Source organism: Saccostrea cucullata, unplaced genomic scaffold (genome assembly GCF_032062105.1).
Source record: "Saccostrea cucullata isolate Sc308-1 unplaced genomic scaffold, CSIRO_AGI_Scuc_v1 ctg566, whole genome shotgun sequence".
NCBI classification, from domain to species: Eukaryota; Metazoa; Mollusca; class Bivalvia; order Ostreida; family Ostreidae; genus Saccostrea; species Saccostrea cuccullata.
Window position 1 is genome coordinate 162,853 of NW_026930495.1, and position 22,911 is coordinate 185,763.

A 22,911-nucleotide genomic window follows, 5' to 3' on the forward strand; every position below is an offset into this window, starting at 1 on the left:
GACAGATATACTTTTAAAGAACACAAATTACTTAGCAACTAGGTACTTCCGTTCATGGCTGAAATTTAGTTCTGAAAAGATTATACCCGTAATGGAGAGATTTACTTAAGAAATATTTGACATTTGCTCAGGGAATACACAGGGGTACATAGGAGGTAAGTGCCATGTTTATTTATCAACAGGCTTTTGTGATTTTTCCATATCAATCACTACTGTTAAAGACATCGACTTCCGAACAAACATTTTCCACACGAATTGACACAACAAAGTGTTTAATCGCTTTACAGGAGGTAAACAAAGTCTAAAGATTATATGTTCTTGCACCTGACACGTTAGGGGAATTGAGGCACACGGTATTCTGCAAATAACTTTAATTAATTAAGCTTTTGTTTGTAATTTGTTGTAATTTTTTTTTTAAAATGAAGAAAATGTACAAATGAAAATGAGAAATGAAATATTCATGTTGCAAACAGCCGTGAAAATACGTTTTAGGAACCAATGGATATTATAATTGTTTGTACATTTTTGGTGCGAAACTGGAATTTCACACGATTCCTTAGAATAAATTTTTTGACGAATTCTTTTCTTTGGATTAGATTGGGGATCCTCCCCCGCCCCCAGTAAGCCAGCAGAATGAGTGACATAGACATGATGTCTAGGAGTGACGGGAGGATGGCGAGTGCTGCCAGCTCCTTCACCTACGTCCCTTTTGGATTTACCTCCAAAACACAGTACGACGCCAACGAATCCCTCATTCAGATTCGGAGTGAGAATTTCTCAAAGGTCGAGCCCGAGAAAGACAACGACATTTGGAAACGCCCACCCCCGGACTTTCGACCACAAGTTTTTGCACCAAAGCCTCCGAAAAGAAATTCAAGGGAAGCCATGAAACCCGAAAACTTTGGAACATTTCCCGGGAAGCATAAAACTGTGAAGAGACCTGAAAGGAATGTAATACCTCACATGCTTCGTCCGGCAAAACCCGAGGAGGGACGAATGATTCTCCGGTACCATATAGATCGCCCATTTACTGCAAAGAAAAAGTTCGTGAGAGAAGGAATGTATAAAGCTGGAAAATACTCAAATCCGAAGCCTCATGATTTTAGAGGAGTAAGTAATGTTTTTCATTTTTTCCTAAGTTTTCTTTACACGCAAGTTTTCAGGAAAAAAAACCGCAGTCTTTAAACTGTATATCTAAGATGTTTTAACGAATGTCTTTCTATATTCTTTTAGTATCCTCCAATCAAAAAGCTGGGACTTGATGAGTTTATGACAGACTATGAGAAGGACCCATTTAATATTCACTTCCACACAGGCAGATTGAATATAAGTTTGTATCTTACATGTACTTCAAAAAACATTTTGCGAAGTAGTATAGCGATAAATGTATGTTTTTTTCAAGCAAAAATGAGAATAATTCAGTTGGTTGCCTCTTTTCTTTCTCAAGAGAAATGTTATTTGATAAAAAAAATCCATTGATATCTTAAAGTTCATGGGGTTCCTATGGATAAAGCTGCTGATAGAGACATTCGAGGTAGACAGATGGCGCCACCTAAAACACCGGATAAGAAATATGATGCTGATTGGATATTACCTAAGGGACCTTGGCCAACCAAACCAGGCGAACTAAATGTGAGTTTTCATACGTTCGTTTTTATTAATGAAACACTATGGGACGTGGAGACCGGTCCTTCGGATGAGACCGTATAAAACGAGGTCTCGTGTCGTGTCGCTGTAGGTGTTTAACACGAAAAAGATCTCCACTGCTCAATGGCCCTCAATGCCGAATGGAGGACAAAACTTGTAGCTCTCCACCGACAAATGATGACGTCTCAATATGAGTGAAAAATTTTCAAAAGGGACGTTAAACATCAAACAATCAAAGCAATTTGAAACTTTTTGTTGTTGTATATTTCTATTTTTAAAACTGATTTCTTCAACTCTCAAATTGAAGATGGTGAATTTGGCACAAATCTATCAAACTTTTGTTTAATTTAGATTTACTTAACTGAGATAAATATTAAAATTGCAAACTGGTCATAACTTTTTCGATCAGGTTGATTCAATTCAAATTCTTCTATGTACTAGACATGTAAAGATAAAGAAAAGTAACAATTTTCTGACGAAAGTTCATTTAAATAATGGGCTGAGTCAAAACAGTTCTTTGAAAGCAGAAATGGGATCAGGTGGCATGTAAGAGTAAGCATCCCTTGCAATTGTAACAGTTGTTCAATGATAATTACATGTAATGACAGTTTTCTGGGATGATGTAACTTTCGAAAATTTTGTTTAGCACAGATGTTAGACATACATTTAGGTTTTTACAATACTGGGCAATTAGAAGTAATCTTCATTTTGATTGGTGTTTATTATTTCAGAGACATCGATTACGTCATCGGCCCGCCCATTCAGCGTTTATGGATCGCGTGGACAGAACATTACAGCTACAGTGGGCAAAGGAGAAAATGGACCAGGAAATTGAAAACGTGGCCAGCTGATGAAACTGCAGCCTAAACAAATTAATTGTGCTGAAATTTGAGAATTTGTATGCACGGGCATCTTAACAATTTACTTTCGATTCTTTCGAACACGAGGATTAACAGCATCAATTGGACACGTGACCTGCATGTACGAGTATAAATGAATGAATTTTAATGCTAGACATTGTGTTGTATTCATATATTCTCAAAGGAGAAAAAAATGGATGAAATCGACTTATCGTTCTTCTCTGTTTTGAAATAAACGTTTAGTTTTTATTGGAGAAGATTCATCACTTTTCGAACATGTGTATGGCAAAGCTGCACTGCAAAGCTTTTTAAATGTGTCCCTTGAGGAACAATTTGTCTGTGATATCGTATGTCTGTGATATATACTGTTCTATTTTTATTTATTTTTTATTTTGTTTGAAATGATGAACTTAAGTCACCCTGCGTTCATTTGCATTATAATCACGTTTCAAAAATTGAACAGCATTTAAGAAGAAAAAAAAATGAATAAAAAGGAAATATGTGGAATACCATCATATTTATAATGATATTAAAAACCCAGAATATTCCCACCATATAGGTACAATGTATAATTATCTAAAAAGGCTATTAAAAATTCTTAAAATCTTGTCATAATCATCATTAATTTGTTGATTCAGTCAATAATTTATGTGATTCAGTTTTATGTTAATTACATGATTGTATACTGTATCAGTGTGCCTATTCAAAAATTGAAAAGAAAAAAAGTGAAATAACGACGATTGAAAAGAACACATCGAAGTTTTCATTTTTGTTCTTTAACGTGTGACGCTTGAAATTCCCTGATATTTAATATTTCGTCTAAAGATAAATTTGTAAATCATGCAGTGAAACGTCTTAATGATGTGCAGTTGAATAGCTTGTTAATATTTCATCATGCTAATGTCAATTACACTAAATGATTAATTATATATTCAAATATTTACAAAACGATGTATGCATGTTATAATCGATCGTTTTGAGGACAAAAACAAGCAAGAGTTATATCGCTTTACTTGAATGAAATATATGGAGATAACGAAAGTTTTCAAGGTAACAAAAATGCTAAAAAAAAATATTAAAAAAGATACAAAATAGGAGCAGAGAAAACACGAACCTCCAAAACATCAGAGATGCGATCAATTCCACATGGAAATTAAAATAAATTGTTAAACAACAGGCTGATCAAATTTCGTGTGTGTTCTGTATCTGTATTCAAGGGTGCAAATTCAGCGAATACAATTTAAGCGGGCTGTTTCAAAACCGGCGAGAAAGCCCAAGTAAACAGCCCACTAAATTTCATGAAACACGGTATATTATGCAGATGAGTATTTTACGTCGAGGAGACAGTTTCAAACATGGATATTAAACATGGATATCAAAATCAACTTTAATTCGTTCATAAGGATTATTCAATATATTGTTTTAAAAGTCCACAATTCTGCACAAAAAGTAGTCCTTTCATTTTAATCCGTATTTTCTTATGCCTATTATTGGAGAGGCCACTTGTCAATTTGACAAGTCTTGGCGTTTTTCATAAGGATTAATCCCATCTTTTTTGCCATAATAGTCTTATGGGCAATACATGTTGTACATTTATTATTTATACGTCAGTATTTGTAATGTGTATATCTTAGGCACATTTATCTTTGTACACATCCAATGAAATATTTTCACATGAGATTTACTGTCTATTTTGTGCCGAAGATATTTCAAGTGTATCATACATGTATTTACTTTTAAGATTCGAAACTTTTTTTTTGACATTTTCAAAAATAAATGCTCTTTTTCGACAAACTCTGTGTTATGTTATATGTTTGGCAAAAACAGAACAGAGTAGACTCATGGGTAAAAAGGTATGTCCTTTATATTAGAAGAGGATGGTACATTGCATGACGAGTTATTGCGAAGTGATGAGTGCCACTTATTGTACATAAGATAGCATTGCATGACGTGTAATTGCACAGTGATGGGTATCACCGGCTGCTCCAGAGCGTCGATTGCATTCAATTCTTTACACGAACTTCAGAGTTTTAATTTGATTCCACATTTTAGATTGCTTGGGGTTTCCCTTTAAAAGTCTATATCAATAAAGTACAACAAAAATACTGATCACACTCATTGGGTAATAACCGCCTAATAAAAGTTCAACACAATAACATTCTTACTTTTCACTTCGTCAGCGTACGAATACATGACACCTCCTATTAACTCGGAAGGTCTCGACCGTGTTCACTTTATTCAATAAACAATTCTCTCCTGTCATTTCTGACTGTCTCTGGATTGATCCGTAATTCCCGTTCCCCTGATTCAAGTGCCCTGGAGACCAGATTAAACTAATCCTTCCGACACTTGAATTGGCTTCGCCACCTCTGACAATCAATCGGCTGTCTTCAGCTGAAGACTTCACAAAGAGTTTGATAGGCAGGGAGAGAAGTGATCTTTTTACAGAACAAAAACACAAAACACGTCTGTCAGTTCTCAGATGTGGGGAGCTGATTACGACAGACCAAAAACGCTCTGCTAATAGCTTTGAAGTCTAAAAGCAGATCAAAAAAATCTGAAAAAGTTATTTTTTTATCCGAAATTATAAACCATGGATTTTCACATAGGTACACATTTATTCTTTAAAAGAATTTAAGAAGACAAACGTATACAGATATCCAAGCTTAATTATTAAAGCCAAAAAATATATTTCTAGCCCAGTTCAATCAATTTGTTAAGAAAAATTGAATTCGAATGAACATCAGATGCAAGTGTCCATTATTGCACTTTATAGAAAAATGTACAATAAAGAAATATAATATTTGCTAGTTACGCAGATAAAAAGGCACATGCATTAAAATAAAGGTAACTCAATAGAAAAATGATTTGGTAAAGCTCTTTTTTCATAATTATACAGATCTGTAACTAATTTAAGCCTTTTTATATTTTTAAATTAATTCTATTTGCCTTCGCAATGTTACACCATTAACTATTTTCTCCCCTTTTCTTCACGAATATCTGCAAATAAGGTGTTCTTCTATCTAAAAAAAGGAAATTTGAGCAAAAAAGCAAAGTTCAGCATTTTTAAAACGACGGACAAATTCAAAAACATTTTGAAAAGCAAAATATAAAGACAATGCATAAATGCTCCCTTCCTGTAATGTAATGAAGATAATGAAGCGTGATCGATCTTAAACAATACACCAATGTTGAGAGAGCATAAAACACGGACCTCTGGGATCAGGTGCCAAGGAGGAGTAAGCATCCCCTGTCGACCGGTCACACTTTATGAGAAGATATGCTATCAAACAATTCTCTTTTTTAAAATTTAAATTTTGCAATGAGATATTTATGAAAGCAAAAATAAATTTAAAATTTCTACTATCTATTTTCTTAAGAAATTACAATTATAGAAATTACAATTTCTATTTTTTGGATGTTCTTCATTTTTGTTGGTATTCAGCTTACAGATTAAAGCAAATATTAAAACTGTACGATCCCATTAGGTGAATAATTGAGGTATTATACCATGGCAACCTTCAAAAGGAATTGTCATTCTTCATGGCCCTTTATAGGTTCATGATATAGTAATGGTTCTTAAAATGTAAAGTTATACATGTACCAAGTTAATCAGACCTGTCATAGAGGACCTAATCATAAAATTAAACTATTTATGATAAAAGAAGTATATTCATTCTAATGATTTATTTTCTCGATGACCATTCAATAAAGATGTTTCTTTTAACTCAATCTCTTCGGTTTCCTGTCCTGTCTCCAATAATGAGTTTTTTGATTGGTGATGATCTCTAGTGACGTCATATTCAGATCGTACAGAGAGTGTTTGATGAATGGTGTGGTTCAGACGCTTTGAGGACGAGAGTGACCTGTCTCTTATTTGATGTCGACAACTTCTTCTCAGGTTTGATATAACCTGTAAGGAATTTCATCAATTACAGATCATCACATTAATTACATGAATTACAGATGATTAATTATTCAATATAATTCATTTCAAAAAGCGTTTCCGATCATAGTTGAAGAGCAAATTCTTTTCCTCATTAATATTTTTGTTACCTTACAATTTGATATTGTACATAATTATATATCTATATAGGGGGGTATAAGGAGTTAGCATTATTTAATGGAAATCAAAAAATTTACCTCTGTATTTAGGAAACAAAACACCATTGCCACAAAAAAGCCCTTGAAAAAAGATTAAGAAAAGTTCATAAGTAAGAAATATACATGTAAAATAGAATGTAATATATCTAAGATGTAATATAGAAACATTTAATGAAAGGCTTAATTTCATATACCCACTGCACTTTGTATTGCATGTAAATATAAATTATGCCAAATATCAAACATATATATTCATTAAGATTAAAATATAAGCACAGTGTAAAGAATTAAAGCAAAGTAATTTATGAGCAATTTTGATTTAGATGTTTTCCCTCTCATTGAGCTAGAGACGTTTACTGTCTGTATCAAGCTTCAAAATTCATTAAGAATAATAAAAGTTAGAAGGCATTGTGGAATCAAATTTCCTTAACATATAGATTCATTATAATAAAGGGTACGTGAGGTAAGATAAGGATTGCGGTCTGTCGGCTTTTCTTCTTCTCTTTACCATAAATATCTGTTTTATCTTTTAGGAGTGCAGCCTGTTGGCCTCTTAAATGTGAATGTTTCTTTTCTTTACTATAAATATATGTTTTATTTTTGCCCTGTTCAATATCAATTTTTTCTAGATATCCACCTGTGTATGGTTGATTACTACGGTGACTCGTTCATACTCTAGCCCCCCTTCCTCGCTGATAGGGATACGATATATGGTGACAAATAATTGTATCCCAAATAAAGGAATCAAGATAAACGTGGCTTTTACCGCTTTTCTGTAAAGAGAAATATAAATTCGTGTTATTTTTGTTAAGTATTTCTTTTTTTCTTCGAAAGAACTCGATGTTAACTGAATATCTAGAAAGAAGTGGATGTTCCTGAGGAACAAGTAATTCATCAAATTACAATTGAAGCATCGATTCATTTTGACAAAAAACAATTCAAATACCTACATTATCAAGTAAAATGTCTATAGAGACAAGTTTAAAAAACAAAGAAAAATCAATTTGAATAACTGATGCATTCACAAAAACAAGTTATTTATCTATCTGAACAAAACATCTATATGAACAATTGATACATCAAATGTAATACACTTAATTTCTGTATGAGCAAGTAAATCCTCTGTATGAACAAATTAAGCATCTGCAAGAAAAAGTAAATATCTACAGAAATAAGTAAAACATCTACATGAAAAACTGATACATGTGCATCTATATGTACAAGTCATACAAGTACATCTACATGAACAATTATATGTCTTCATGAACGATTGTTGATATACAGGAACTTCTTTAGTCAAAGCAATTCAAAACTATGGCAATCTATACCACACATTTTACATAATAAACATAAAGACTTTAACCTCATAAATTCTCAAAATAACAATTTTCTTTAAAAAAAAAACAAACACCAATTTTATATAAATCGTGATGATCTATTATCTATTAATGCTCACTGCTCCATGGTATCTGATCCCACATCTGATGTTTCAGAAGTCCTTGTTTACTCTATTCCTATTTTTGTTTTATGGACATCTGAGCTTGAATACTGTTCAATATCTCTATACATTTCATTGTAAAAAGTGATTTGCAGATATGCAAAGTTTTGATAAAAAGTGTTAAGTCTATAGTGACGCAGTGATCATGTTTAAACTAACCTGAAGTTCCCTGGCTCATTTGGATGTGCTTGTAGTTGTGTCAGGAGAATTCGCAGAATATTTGTCAGGAAAACCAAATTAAGCTAAAAGAAGGAAAATTAAGGTAAGCATTATTTATTCCTTATATTGTATAAATCTTTTGCTTGGATTCATTGTAATGTGATACAATTATGAATAAAAATATTTACCACTAGGAAAACTACATTTGGTGCGTCGAATATCCACTCAAAATTATTATATCCATATGCCCAACAGCTGTTGCATGTAGGAAAAGAGAAAAATAAGGAGAGACCGGTGTATTTGAAGTACTTGAAATGATTAGAAAACAAATTTTTAGATCAGAACCGTAAGTAGTAATACATATGAACCATGATTGAGGAATGGTAACTTGTGACCAGATATTTGGTTGAAAATAATATGTACAGATTAAAAAGTTATATTCTTAAAGTTTAATAGAGAAATCTCATAACTTGCAATATACAATAAAAGGTAGCCTTTTCTATATATTTGAAAGCTTAATTGAATACTAGTATAAGTAAGAATAATTGTGAAAGTTTTATCATCGCGTATTTTGATATCACGTTTCAAAGCATACTAATGGGCTTAAACCAGACCTTTCTAACTATAAACAAAAACAAACAAACAAAAAACAAATCGAGCTTTCTAATACTAGATGGGAATTTCTGTAACATGCTATAATAAACTTGATTCTCTTGCATGTGTCATTCAAACCAGTCGAAGTCTTTTTCAGTTCATTCTTCTGATCAGCTAATTCCCACTTTGACCATACATGGTCGATATGCTTTGCTGTGAAGTCGATATATATCCAGTCATCGACCACATGAAAGAGCTATATTTGTATATAATTATTATTGAGTATTGTGGACTTATTATAAGGTTTACCTTATTTTGTCTTTCCATTGCAGTAAGCAATTTATATTATGGAACAAACATTGCAAATCAAGCAACAGTTTGTTCTTTTCATGTGATTATGGTGAAATGGCTAAATGAAATACATGTATGTATGGATCGGATATTTCAGATTTTTGTTTCATGGTTTTCTCAATTTTCTGTTGCCTAATGAAAAGAAATTGGGTTTTGTAAAACCTATGAGGCCCTAGTATCAGCTACATGTAACAACTAGCCACCAAGTTATCCTGTATTCGATTGCCATACCTGGTATAAATAATTAATATTTTTACCTTTCATTGTTGTAGATTCCACGTAAAATTCCGTATAAAGAGGAAGACACGAGGGGGACGCTCCACCCCAGTATATAGATGGGTAGCAATGAGCGGGGAGGAGAGAAAGCATTGGACATCAGTCGGTGTAGGTAGAAACCCTCACAGAACATCCAGGTGTACCCACAGCACTTAAAGTAAATCTTCATAAAAGACAGAAACTTACATCCTACCTGGAGAGAAAATGAAATTATATTTACAGTCCATTCAAGTTGTTGCCATTTTTAAAATGTCTTTATATAGATCAAAACAATAAGATTTTTTTGTACATTTATTGTTTATATGTTGAAGTAACTTTTTTTCAAAAATAATTTATCAAATTGATCGATGTTATGAATTACACAGAACATCCGAAATCAAATGTTATATGAAAGCAATCATGTCTTTAAAAGTTGTACAAGTTCAAAACTAATTACCCCATTTTTAATCAACGTAGCATCGGAGACTTCCGTACTTGTAACCTTATTATAAGTAACTAAAATATCCCACATGATTCCCATTACTTCTTTTAGCATCAGTGACAGAAACAGATTAATGTGAAGACGTATTCTGTGTTGATTTCGCAGTGTCCTGCAAAGGAACATGACTATTTTAATTTTATACATGTTTTTGAACCCAAACTATATTTATGATTATAATACTTTGATGCATGGTCTACTTCAGATAGTCTTACTTGTATTTCAGGAATATGATAATGGATGGAAGAAGAAACACAATGCTTGTGACACTACAACCAAGGCCAGTAAATATTGTCCTCTCCAATTCCTAAACAGAGAGCTAGATTAATAAATTTCCCTCCAAGAATAAATTTTAAAAATCTGTCCGACCGGCTTTAAATTATAATATTGTCAAAAGTTTCCAAAAAGCGAACTAAAATTGAAGAAATTTAAAATATATATATATATATATATATATATATATATATATATATATATATATATATATATATATATATATATATATATATATATATATAAATTTTTATTACAGAAGGCTTGTGATTTTTTTTCTCTGATGAAGACAACGTGGCATCTGAAAAAACACTATAGTATCAAATTTAACAAACAATTGAACTGACCTCTTTCTTGAGACAAGGGCTGTAATCTGTTTTCTGTATCCATTTGCCATCATCACCACAAATTCTGACTGCTTGTCCTATATAATATAATTTTTAAATTAACTACATGTATATTTTTGGAAAAAAAACAAGTTTTGTACATTTTGTGATGAATATTTTTTTATAGAATTATATTATACTCGTTTAAACCCAATTAAACATAGTTTCATAGCAATGTGACGCGGAGTCTAATAAATATTATCTGTAATGGGGGGAAAAAGCTTGCATTGATTCAAAGTAGCCTATGGCTTAAGAGTGATTTATACATTTAACGTAAATTTCGGACATAACAGTACACTTTTCCTCAATGACAGAATCGATTTTTCTACTACAGAATGTACATAAATATATCATGTGGAGCATCGTGGTCTGCACTTCAGATAAAGTTTCTAGGATAGAAAACAAATGATACGTGTGTCCAAATATTTTGTAGAAAAGAAAAATCTCACTTCCATTCATAAATATAATCAAAGGGCGGTGCCGTGTTCGACTGATACATGTGTTATGCTAACTCCAATTTAAAATCATAATTATGTACAAATTCGGCATCGTGTTTTACAGAAGATTTAAAAATCTTCATTTTAGCATGTTACTTGTCGCGGAAAGATATATATAGCTGAGCGGTCAAAACATGACTCAGAACGTTTCATCCAATAGTTCAATGCGCTTCGTCCATAGCGCATTGTTCCTGTATTTCATTGCATAAGCAAGTATCATCCATTGCACTGCTCAAAGGCTGTGTGTGCTAAGAACAGGCTGCCAGATCATGGTGGCTTCTTATTATACAAGTGAAAGGGGCATTAAAAAAAGAAAAACAAGGGACCTTAAAAAATAACAACCAAACAAAAAAATCAAACATCCAATTAAACTTGTTTTGAATTAAGTTAATCATCTAACGAAGATAACTTTACAGTCATTCTGTGTAAATGTAAATTTTTTTTTCTCTTTCTTGTAAAGAGAGGAAAAATATACTCGCACAATCAATAACAGCTTGGATTTCATTTTTGATTCCTTAAATTTCAAAAATCTTGATTAGCATTTAATTAATCTTTATCGAAATGTGTGTTACAAGTCATATATTAAGATTTAATATTAAAATAATTAGATTTTAAACTGATTCAAATCAGTAGCTTAATTTGATTATTTCCATTTGTCTTGAAATTACATAACGATTTAGGTTAGGATCTGAAGAAAGCACGTTGTTTGAATGGCACTAAGAGGTAAGTTTTAGACAGTATTACACAATTTAGATATCTGTCAATTTTATATTAAGACTTTCTTTTGAAATACCTTGTCAATATGTCTGCATTAAGTAAGATTTTTCGAAACAAATACGTTTAGCATTATGACATTTCAATAATGATTTCATCCAGCATTTGAAATGAAAGCCTTTATTACTGTTTTTGGCATATTTTTTCCAATGTGTCTTAAAAAATCCCTTAACATAAATACAGATTTTGTTTTTATCGCAGACAACAAACGTTATCATTAACGTTGTAATAAACGTTAACTTTCCTTATTTATATAGCAATTAATATACCCTTGTCAACTGCATTTACAGTTTGCTTCCCAGTTGCTACGCAAAATGACATGCTATCGACAAACAAGTTGATGACACAAGGAAAATAGAAGTCTCGTTTTAATTCAACATTTCACAAATTATCTGGTCAATACAATGCTTTTTTCAACAAATATAATTCGTAATGAAAATATATGCTAAATGACTTTTATCATATAAATTGTTAAGTCAATATTTACATTGGATTTGCTCCATCATGATAAGAAACATGTAACAGTTGTGATCAGCTGACAGGGATCGCTCACTCAATGGTCTCTAATGTTTAAAAATATCCATACACGCGTTTGCTTCATTACTGATCTGAATTGCTTCGATGAACTTTTCAGATTGATAACGGCCAATTTTCCCAAATATTTTCTCAAATTTTTATAAAATAAGTATACAAGCAAAGCAAGCAAGCAAGATTATTATTCGTTTTAAATGGAAAATAGTTTGGGTTGCATTTACTTCTATGAAGACACATTTTACTCCAAAATTTCAACAGTCCTTTATCTTATATGATGGCGTAAAGGATGGTACAAAGAGTAGGCAAATTCTGTACTGACTGATACTCACTAGAGCGCATAAAGTAGAGAAAGGAAGACAGGAACTACACAGGTGTGCTAATATTTTTTTCACCAACTGCACAGACATTTCGTAAAAATGTAGAAAACTTTATGATAACATGCAGCAACTAAAAGAAATATAATTCCATGTCCTAAAACCGATTTGTACGTCATATTGTGTTATTTATTATAATATTGTACAATGTTTTTATAATTGTATTATTGTGAATGTGTTTAGAGGGCCCCGAGGAAGACTAGTACATTGCACTAATCGGGTTACCCTCTTTAAATAAAGTATTATTATCATTATATTATTATTATACTCACGTGATGGCATGAAGTAGGGTACAAATAGAGGACAGGAACTATACTGGACTGTCCCTGGTTCAGCCTCTTCCCAACACAGCCACCCGTCCCATATCCTGCCACATGTGTCATTTGTTTTCACCGGAAGTGCTAATTGATATTCACAACAATTATCAGCTGCTTCACAACATAATATCCATCGCTGGCATTCGTCACGTGACAGAAATGAACACACATTGGATTTCACAGTATCATTTTTATAATCCCATGATTCAAGTTGTTTTATCTGGCTTTTGTAGATGAAGTCAACAACTGGTTGACTTTCAGTATAATTTGAATTAATTCTAGGATTTAACTGATAAAAGAGGAAAATAAAACACGACGAATATGAATTGAAGCGATATTGGTCAAGTCTATCGTGTACACCAAGGTAGGATCTGCAAGCTGCGTTCTGTAGGTCCTTTTCAGCAGAGCATTGAAGTAAGACCTGTAAATAAATAAGTATACATGTACATGTACGTTCAAACAGATGACAGAAATTTAAGCACAACATGCATATGAACTTATAAAGAATATTAAACAGATGTTTCATCTAAACTAGCGTATTATAAAAGTGATTTCCCTTTTTAACTATGAAATATTTATATTTCTTAATTTTAAATGGAGAATAAGAATGGTATACACACATTGTCAGATGTACAGAATGATTTACAAATAAAATATTCATAATGCTCGTTGATCACACGACAGGCGAACATAATTCTCTATGCTTTCAAATTACCCAGCGACGATGCATATAGTGTATAAAATGCTTTTTATCATACAACAAAATGCCTGTTTTATCGATTTCAAAATTGGCTGGATTTGAATATGTCAAGATACAATTTTGACTAAAAGATTAGATGAAACATATAGAGGTAATGTTAAAATAATTGTCCATATTTTATATGAAAAAATAAGATAAGATTTAAATATGAAAAAATCCAATTTGCTGAAAATTTCAGCTTAGTGCGCCTATTATAATTTTCGAGAAGAACGTTTTGTCCACGATTTTACTTGACAACCTTCGTATTTGTGCATAATTGATATCAGCGGCACTCTTTGGACAGCAATAATATTTTTTCTTCCCATATAGATGCTCACTCCTCCATGGCACCTGATCCCACCTCTGATGTTTTTGAGGTCCGTGTTTGTTCTGCTCCTATTCTGTATTGTTTTATGGACTGTGATATTGTATACTGTTCGTTATTTCCATATCCTTCATGCAAGTAAGGGCGAAATATTGGATTATAAATAAAGAAAGTTACCTATAGAAAATCTAAAGTCAATTTGTTTGTCAAACAATTTAATTGGCCCTTCTATAGTCCGTAAAAAAATCCCAATATGAAAACAGAATGATGTGATCGAATCTGTTGTATATTATGGAATTTATAGAGATTGATATTTGGTATCACGAAATTGAGGGTATTAAATTTAAATGAGTTATTAATTATACTGACACAGCTTGGTACTACAGTGTTTTAGGATTTTCTGGCGATTATTTATCTGATGACAAAAACAGAAACGCAAATTAAATGTATTTAACTTCACTGACATTAGAGTAGATTAACAAAATAAAACAAGTTGTGTTTGTGAAACACTATGCGCCCGGCGGCAACAAAGTCCGAAGAAGCTATTTTTAGCATTTAGGTCACAGTCATGGTCACAAGATCATTGACCTTGGTGTCATTTGAAAGAAGCTAATTAGTGGAGTGGGCATACTAAATATGAAGACCCTATTTCCTATGGTTCCAAAGTAATGGCAAGAGTTTGAAAAACCTATTTTTAGCGTATAGGCCAAATGCAAGGTCGAAAGGTCAATGACCTTGGTATCATTTAAAAGAGCTTAATTAGTGGAGTAGGCATACGAAATATGTAGTCTGTATCTCTCACGGTTCAAAAATTATCGCGAAGGTTAAAGTTGACAACAGACAGACAAACAGACAAACAGCTAAACAGACAAACAGCTAAACAGACAAACAGACAGACAGGACAAAAACAATATACGCCCCGAATCTATCGATTCGGGCGCATAAAAATGCAAAAACAGTCACAAGCAGTTTTGGTATTTTACGTAAATCATAAAATAAAAATGTAGTTCCAAAAGTGTTTTAAATACTTAAAAGCACATTCTTGTACTTATCATATATTTTTACTTGAAAAAGACTATAGTTCCGGATGTAGGTTTATAAACATATCTCCGATGATATTAGAGTAGAAAAAGAACATAAAAACATAAAGACAGTCATAAACAGTTTGGTATCTTAAGTAATTGATAAAAGAAAGAGATACAGTCTTAAGGACAGATGATACAAACAAAAGATTGGATGCCTGGATTGGTATATATTTTTTAAAAATAATTTCACTGCAAATGATGCAAATAATAAATTTATAAAGAAATTGTAAACCTTCTGTGACGTTCACATTCTACCCTCCTGAAACCATCCTTATCATTCTATACAAATATTTTTCACTTCAAATTCCATTTTTGTGCAAGTTTGAATAAAAATTTAAAAACTATGCGGGGAAACCTATTCCTTTTATTCATTAAAACATGACCGAAGTTGTTATTTTCAAAATTTTTGACAAAAGTTTGTTTGTATCATCTGTCCTTAAAAGTGTTTTTAATACTTAACGTATAGGCACAATCTTGTATAATTTAACATATGTTTTTACTTGTAAAAACTATCGTTCTTGAGGTAGGTTTATACACGATTTATGTTTCTCGATTAGCGTTCTGCATTATCATGGACATGCTAATCAATTTCAATTTAACTCTTTCCAATGTAACATTTGCCTTTGACAGTGATATTAATCAATTTGTTTGCTCTTGTTACTGTACTAGACGAATCCAATGGCTTACAGCTGAAGCATTGTGCTGCTTTAACAGTACCGGGAATGACCAAAGTCGAATCTTCTTGTTTTTAAATGAAACTCTACATTAAATTCTTTCTGTAAAATTTAAAACCTTAATTATATTACCTTATTTTACCTAGTGTACACAAGATAGATAAATTGAATAAGTATTTTGACTCATCTATCAATATCATTAGGGAATGGCTATGCTTTATCGTCCTTGCAACATTATTTTATATCTTAAAGTACCTCTCACGTGTTTGAATTAGGACAGTACTTTTTTAAATTCTTGATTGATTTATTGTATGTTTTTTTACGTCCTATTTGAGGCTTTTCACACATGTACAGACGAAACCATTTACCGGTGAAGGGCTTCAAATTTTAACCTTTACTCGTCAACCAGAGCCAGTGAGCAGTAAGGGATTTTTATCATGCGGCAGTTGTAACTCAGTTGCCTCCTGATTACGGAGCGAGCGCTCTACCAACTGGGCTGCTGTGAACGGTTTGAAATTCTTGAAGAGAAAACCATATACTTATTTACATTTTAAACTGAAGGAGAGAACCTCATTGAAACTAAAAAAAGAATGTATACATGCAATCAATAAATTAAAACAAGAATTCAATCTGATGGTGCAAATTAAAGGTAGGACGCAACAGAAAATGGCTCAGAGGCATAACATGTCAGTCTGTGAACTCAAAATAATTCATTTATTTAATTAATCAGATGTAAGAAATGCAAAAATTTCATTTTTGATCAACTGGAAACTGTAATCCTCTTGCAATATGAATATTTTTTGCTATGTTATATTCACACGGGTTTTGCATTTTGTTTTAATTAAAAAATTTTTCTTGTATCACAATTATTCACCACACTTTTTGAGTTATGAGTGTTAAAATCATTTATTTATTTGCAAAGATTTACTTTTAATAAAATACAGAAATAAAATCGCCACTGTACATCAGTCGCTAGATACTCTCATCGAAACCGGAAGGTAGTTGGTTCAAATCACGACGGAAAATAAGCAAAGGCGAAAATAGATATGGAGCACGTGTTCATTCGACAGTCGCTGGATACTTGGAAGTGAAAGTTGTAGGTGAAATATATAGAAATAACAAACAATATTCAAGATCAAAGTCCATAAAACAATTCAAAATAGTAACAGAGCAAACACAGACGTCCAAAACATTATAGGTGGAATCAGGTGCCATGGAGGAGTGAGATTTCCCTGCCCACCCATCACACCGGCTGTGTGCTCCTTGTCATGATAGGGAAATAAACGAAACAATCCGTCGTCAATTCAGTGTATAAACAATGGACTAACAATAAGTATGAACAGCGTCAGTCAGTATTTGAGTCAATGATAAATTATATTTGCTGACAAGATCATTGTATCGACCATAGAACTAACAAGATTAGGACTTTAAAAGAGACTGCAGATATTCTTGTTTCATCATTTTTTTGTCAATAATTTGCATAGTTTCAAAAAATGTTCATACGTAGAGCATGCTCTTGTGTATCGAACAAACGGTGACATACATGTATAAACTCTGTATGCAGGTTATGAAGGTATATTGCTGTATAAGTAAGGGAACCTGAGGATTGTAAAGTTAAAGTCATCACGTTTATCATAGATCTTGGCCGTCTAAGATTACCATTAACGTCTTTTTCAAGAAAAATATCCAAGAATGAAACAGATGTTTCAGACTCTGTAGTGTCTTTTATCTCAAGCTCAGGTCTTTCGAATAAAACAGAGGCACCGCATCATGACAGCGTTTACAAGATAAAGATCCCTCTATACTTTAAGAGCTAATTATTCAATCAATCAATCAAAATAAATACGTAAAAAGGACACACATTTACAATATTATTCAATAATCCAGGAATTTTCATTGAATTTAGCTTTACATGACAGACATTAAATTTAATCCGAAAGTGAAACGGCATTAAACGAAAAATCATTTCGATCAGGAGGATGATTGTTTATACAGCTCTTGTCAAAGAACACAGAGCATTACTGAAAGCTGCAATTATAGGTGATATCAACGTTAACTCCCCAGAGTCAACATTAGTAATAACATTTACTCTCTCCTGTAAGACTAGAATAGGCCATTTGTCTGCTCACTAACATAAAATTTCCTCTTTAGACTGCCTATATAGGCAATGGCTCTGTTTCAACAAGATGCCGATATTTTTTTGTTGTTCCTTCATTGTTTTGTCCCCTGCTTTTGCGATGGCGAGGGAGCATTTAATATCATTAGTCTTTCAGTCTGTCCAACTGTCAAAAAAATTTTAACATTGGTTAAAACTTTTGAACGAGAAGAGAGAGGGCATTACATGTGATTAAAGCTTTCCCAATATGCAAAGATTTTTTACTCTGTGACCTTGACTTTGGAGTTTGACCTAGTTTTCAAAAAATTATTTTTTTCTTATAACTTTTGAGTGAGAAGAAGGTATTTCACATTAAACATGTGCATTATCTATGACAAGAAGTGTCCGAGCATGGTACATGCTATGATTTTTGACCCTTGACATTGACTTTCACATTTGACCTAATTTTCCAAAAAATAGATTTGTTGATAATTTTTGAATGATAAATAATAAGGCGTTCATATATGACAAAGTATGCTATAAAATGATGGCATCGCACCCACAAAGACGCGTACTGAAAGCGGGGAACAACATTCTATGAATTTGCTTGTTATCATCTAATGGTGTGCGCTTTGTCTTTATCCTAATCATAGGAAATATTCTAATGATGAACTGTCATTTTTGAACACATTTTACATTCTATTTTGTCATAATTAGTCATTAACAAGCATTCAGCCCAGTTTGTTAATCAATGGTGATGCAAAGTCCACTTTTTACGGCCCAAAGTATATACCATTCCTGTCTTTCAGTAAAATAATTTTTCCATACATAAATGAATATCAAGTCGTGCATATATTGCATAGCACGAACTATTTAGACAGCAAAAAAAAAGGATTGGTAGGAAAACAAGTAATAAGGAATATGTTAGGTTTACTCTGTGATACATGACTAAATGGAGTATCATCCTAAAGCATTGTCATATTTAACTTAAATGGGATGAGTTATGGACAGATGATAACTAACACAAAAATAGATGCATGGATCAATATATTATTTGGACCTATTTTAAATTGAAATGACGTGACTAATAAATGTCTAAAATATTGAAAATTGTGAATTTTTTAAAATTTTCTATGATGTTCAAAATTCAACATCTTTGTTACCATTCTTAATAATCTATACAATTTTTGTGACATAAAATCAAATTATTGAGATATTTAAAAAAAAAATTAGGCAGTTATTTTCAGGAATTTCGATAAAAGTTTGGTTGCGTCATCTGTCATAAAAAAAATCATATAAGTTATTCCCTGCTAAACTTTTCATTGTTCTTTTATGACTTTATTTTTCTTATTTTTTTTAATGTCGTGTTTCGTTTAAATGCAAAGAAATGAAAAAAAAACTTGAAATTGGTTTTTGGTTATTGTTGCTTCATCAAAGCAAATTGTAGTAAACATCGATGCTACAAAACACAATAAAATTATTAGTTATTTATTCAACGAGGTATCTACCTAGCATACACAATTTTTAACTTATGAGAACTTAAATCAGTTTTTCTGTCAAAGGATTTCTAAAGAACGACATATTTTTACTTCAACATTCGATATTTATGGTACGTTTTTACTTAGTCATCTATTGCTTTACTTTAATCCATTAGCGAGTCTCTGTACCTTATTTATGATTATCCGATTTTATCAAAAATGTTCTTTTTTTAACCTGAATTATCCAACTCATCCTTACGTAAAAGGAAATTTTGTGTAAACATAACTTTTTTGTTTTTCTCCAAATAATATAGATGAAACAAATTTAATATCTCACAAAGAATTGGTTCATGGTTTTAGCATCCAATTAACTGGAGATAATAATTTTTGAGACTTTTTTCACACATGATTTGTAGCATTCATATTTAAGAATCAAACCAAGTCATAAAATAAAGTCAAGAAACCCATCATCTTAGCCAAAAATATTTCGAACAATGATTATAATATTGACTATGATAGAAAAAAATATTTTCCCAGGAGATAAACAAATTAATTCCAATGTAAGTGTCTATTTAGAGAAACAATCTTCTGTCTAGCACCCTATCATAAATACCGATATTGCTGTCATCTGAATGAGAACTTTGCCCTTAGTTTCTCACTCTATTTTACCAACGCATTAAGGCTTCCTGAGTTTTATTGCGGCAAATCCTTAAATACAAATATTTTGAAATCTTTGAAAGTTCCATGATTTTCATTAATTATATAAAGAGCTTAATCCATATCAATCTTAACATTTGTTATCTATCTACCATCTTCGTCGTATATGGTACATGTAATCTTCCTTTTTACTTGTGCTGTTTTGGTATCGTACAAATCCAGAAGAATACGTAATATATGGTTACACTATATTTCACTTCATTATAAAAAAATGCAGGTTTCAGCCACTGGAAATGAAATTTTTATTATTTTTCGTAGTTCGTTTGAATTACTGTGCTTTTTAAAATAAGATCCAAGTAGCAAGATAAAGTTCAATTAATAAGGAAGAAGGTAGGATCTTCTCAATCTAATTAAATACAATTATTAAGTCTTTATAAACTTGTTATTTCTCTCTTCTCTTCGCCCTCCTTTTTTTTACTAAACTTTTTGTTGATAGGGAAAAATTTTCAAGAAATGCTAAAATCTTATTATTATTATTTTTTAAAAATAAATCATATATAAGGGTCTACCGTATGGAATGACGTGCCTTCCAACCTCAGAATCATCGGTGATTTTAATGTTTTTAAGAGATATTTAAAAGCATATTATTTAAAAAGTGCATTCAATTAACTTTTTAATATTACTTTGACTCTCGCTATTTTATTTTGTTTTTCTACAGTGGTATACTTTTATGGCATTATATTTATTTGTAATTTAATTTTTCTTAAAATCATATCAATTTTTATGCATGTACAGTGCCTTTGATTGCATTTTACTTGTAAAATTGTGCGCTTTATAAATAATGATAATAATAATAATAAAAGTCTGCATTCGAAAATGTTCGCAAAATGCCAAAATCTACAGTTCTTTTTTAAATCTGCATTTGCGTCTTGATGAAGCATTTTTATACTTTTGAATATTAGCTACACGAATTCTTGTAAAAGACATTCCTGAAAATCAGGTAACTAAGTACTGTGACAAAGTTTTATGATTTCAGAGTAATCAAAAGACTAGTGTTAGTCATTTTTGCAGCAGTTGTCAACTATTTTATATCGTAATTATTCACATTTTTTCACTCATCTTCTTACTATTTGTTAGAGAGACGAAACGACCTCTGTTTTTCTGCATTTAAAAGTATGTCAAGTATTTTATTAAACAAATAGACTATATATTACACAAATAAAAAAATGACATAATAAATACGTATATAGATTAAAAAAAATTAAACTTACAAATTAACTTCTTTTCTCTTTGTGAAGTAATTATTTTCACTTACTTGTAAAAGATACGTCCATATCCAGAGTAAATACATGACTACAATGGTCGCTCTAACACACTCAGGACATCTGCTCTAGAGTCGGGATCGATGTTCACCCTCGAGGAAAGAAGAGAGACATGTCAAATAACTAGACCCGACTCTGTCATTAAATATAGTGCTGAAATACTCTTCCGTAAATGTGCTATCTGTCCGATTGGCATCTGGTAATCTCCAGTATGGCTTGCTTTTGAGACTTAACTTTAAAAATAACAGTTAGAGCATAAGTACTGCAGCCTTCTGTTGCTTACAATTTTATCTGAAAATATACGACAAATTCCGGACAGCGTTTTATCTTATTAATATGATTTTTTTCTTGTGTATGCTGAATTTTTAAGGGGTTTGTTTGTATTTCTTTTTAAATATGATTAAATATTCTTTATAAATCAAAAACAAGACTATCACTCTTGAACTAAACCTCAGAAATTTAAATGTTGATAGTTCATTAACCGAATTCTCATATAATCTTGATTTTTTTTTATCATACGCTTTGAGGATTGCAAAATCATAATAGGCGAATGGTATCAGAAAGTGTTGCCAAACTCAATAAAGTTAAATAAGTGATATTGTTTCAACATCAATCCGAGTTCACTTTTGGGTGGATTTAATAGTGTTGGGGAATATGTTTTACAATTGAAAACTGGGTCTTATCCAGCATCAAAAACGGGTCTAGTAATATGCATTCTTTAAGGCATCATCCAAGTCAGTTAAATTGCAAGTGGTTTATGACTCTTTCTTAAAAGATCGACACAAAATGCTTTATGAAACATATGGAGATAATAACGAACTGTATTCAAGATCAAAGGTCCATAAAACAATACAATACCGGAGCATGCATTCATCCAGGAAAAATAGGCTAGATTCACCCTGCATTGGTCCATTATGCTATGCCAAGATCCATCAATGTAATATATGGAGATAAAGAACAGTGTTCAAGCTCAAAGTCTAATAAATAATACAAAATAGGAGCAGAGCAAAGACGGACCTCCGAAACATATGGGATCAGGTGCCATAGAGGGGTGAGCATCACCTGCTGACCGGTCACACCCTCCGTGTGCTCCTTGTTATGATCGGGAAAAAGCGAAATCAGTCAAAGTAATTTCTGATTTTGTGTCCATCGTCAATTCAGTGTGTAAAAAATGGAATAACAATCAGTATGAAAAACCGTCATTCAGCATTTGACTCAATGATAAGTTGTATTTGTTGACAAGGCCATTGCCTCGACCATGGAATTTACGAAATGATGACCTTAAATGAGGCTGATGATCTCAAATGTTGTAACCCTATTGTAAATAGTTACTTAAAGATAGATGAGATATGGAAATAAGGAACATTACTAAAGCTCAAGAAAGTTCTAGAAACTGGTTGAAATACCTTCAACA

At 31.9% G+C, this 22,911-nt stretch overlaps 2 protein-coding genes across 2 annotated transcripts; one reads left to right on the forward strand and one right to left on the reverse strand.

The window, feature by feature from the left end:
• LOC134228801 (uncharacterized) lies at positions 1-3,119 on the forward strand. The gene is made up of 5 exons (XM_062710494.1): positions 1-155; positions 597-1,110; positions 1,234-1,330; positions 1,490-1,632; positions 2,379-3,119. Exons 2-5 carry the CDS (start codon positions 634-636, stop codon positions 2,496-2,498), a joined length of 837 nt encoding a protein of 278 aa, XP_062566478.1. The 5' UTR covers positions 1-155; positions 597-633; the 3' UTR covers positions 2,499-3,119.
• Positions 3,120-5,174: 2,055 nt separating this feature from the next.
• On the reverse strand, positions 5,175-21,648 carry LOC134228802 (calcitonin gene-related peptide type 1 receptor-like). Its single transcript, XM_062710495.1, has 11 exons — positions 21,491-21,648; positions 13,078-13,543; positions 10,588-10,664; positions 10,183-10,274; positions 9,926-10,079; positions 9,471-9,682; positions 8,457-8,523; positions 8,269-8,351; positions 7,249-7,384; positions 6,651-6,692; positions 5,175-6,420 (listed from the first exon to the last, which is right to left on the reverse strand). Exons 1-11 carry the CDS (start codon positions 21,524-21,526, stop codon positions 6,181-6,183), a joined length of 1,605 nt encoding a protein of 534 aa, XP_062566479.1. The 5' UTR covers positions 21,527-21,648; the 3' UTR covers positions 5,175-6,180.
• Between the last annotated feature and the right edge of the window lie 1,263 nt (positions 21,649-22,911).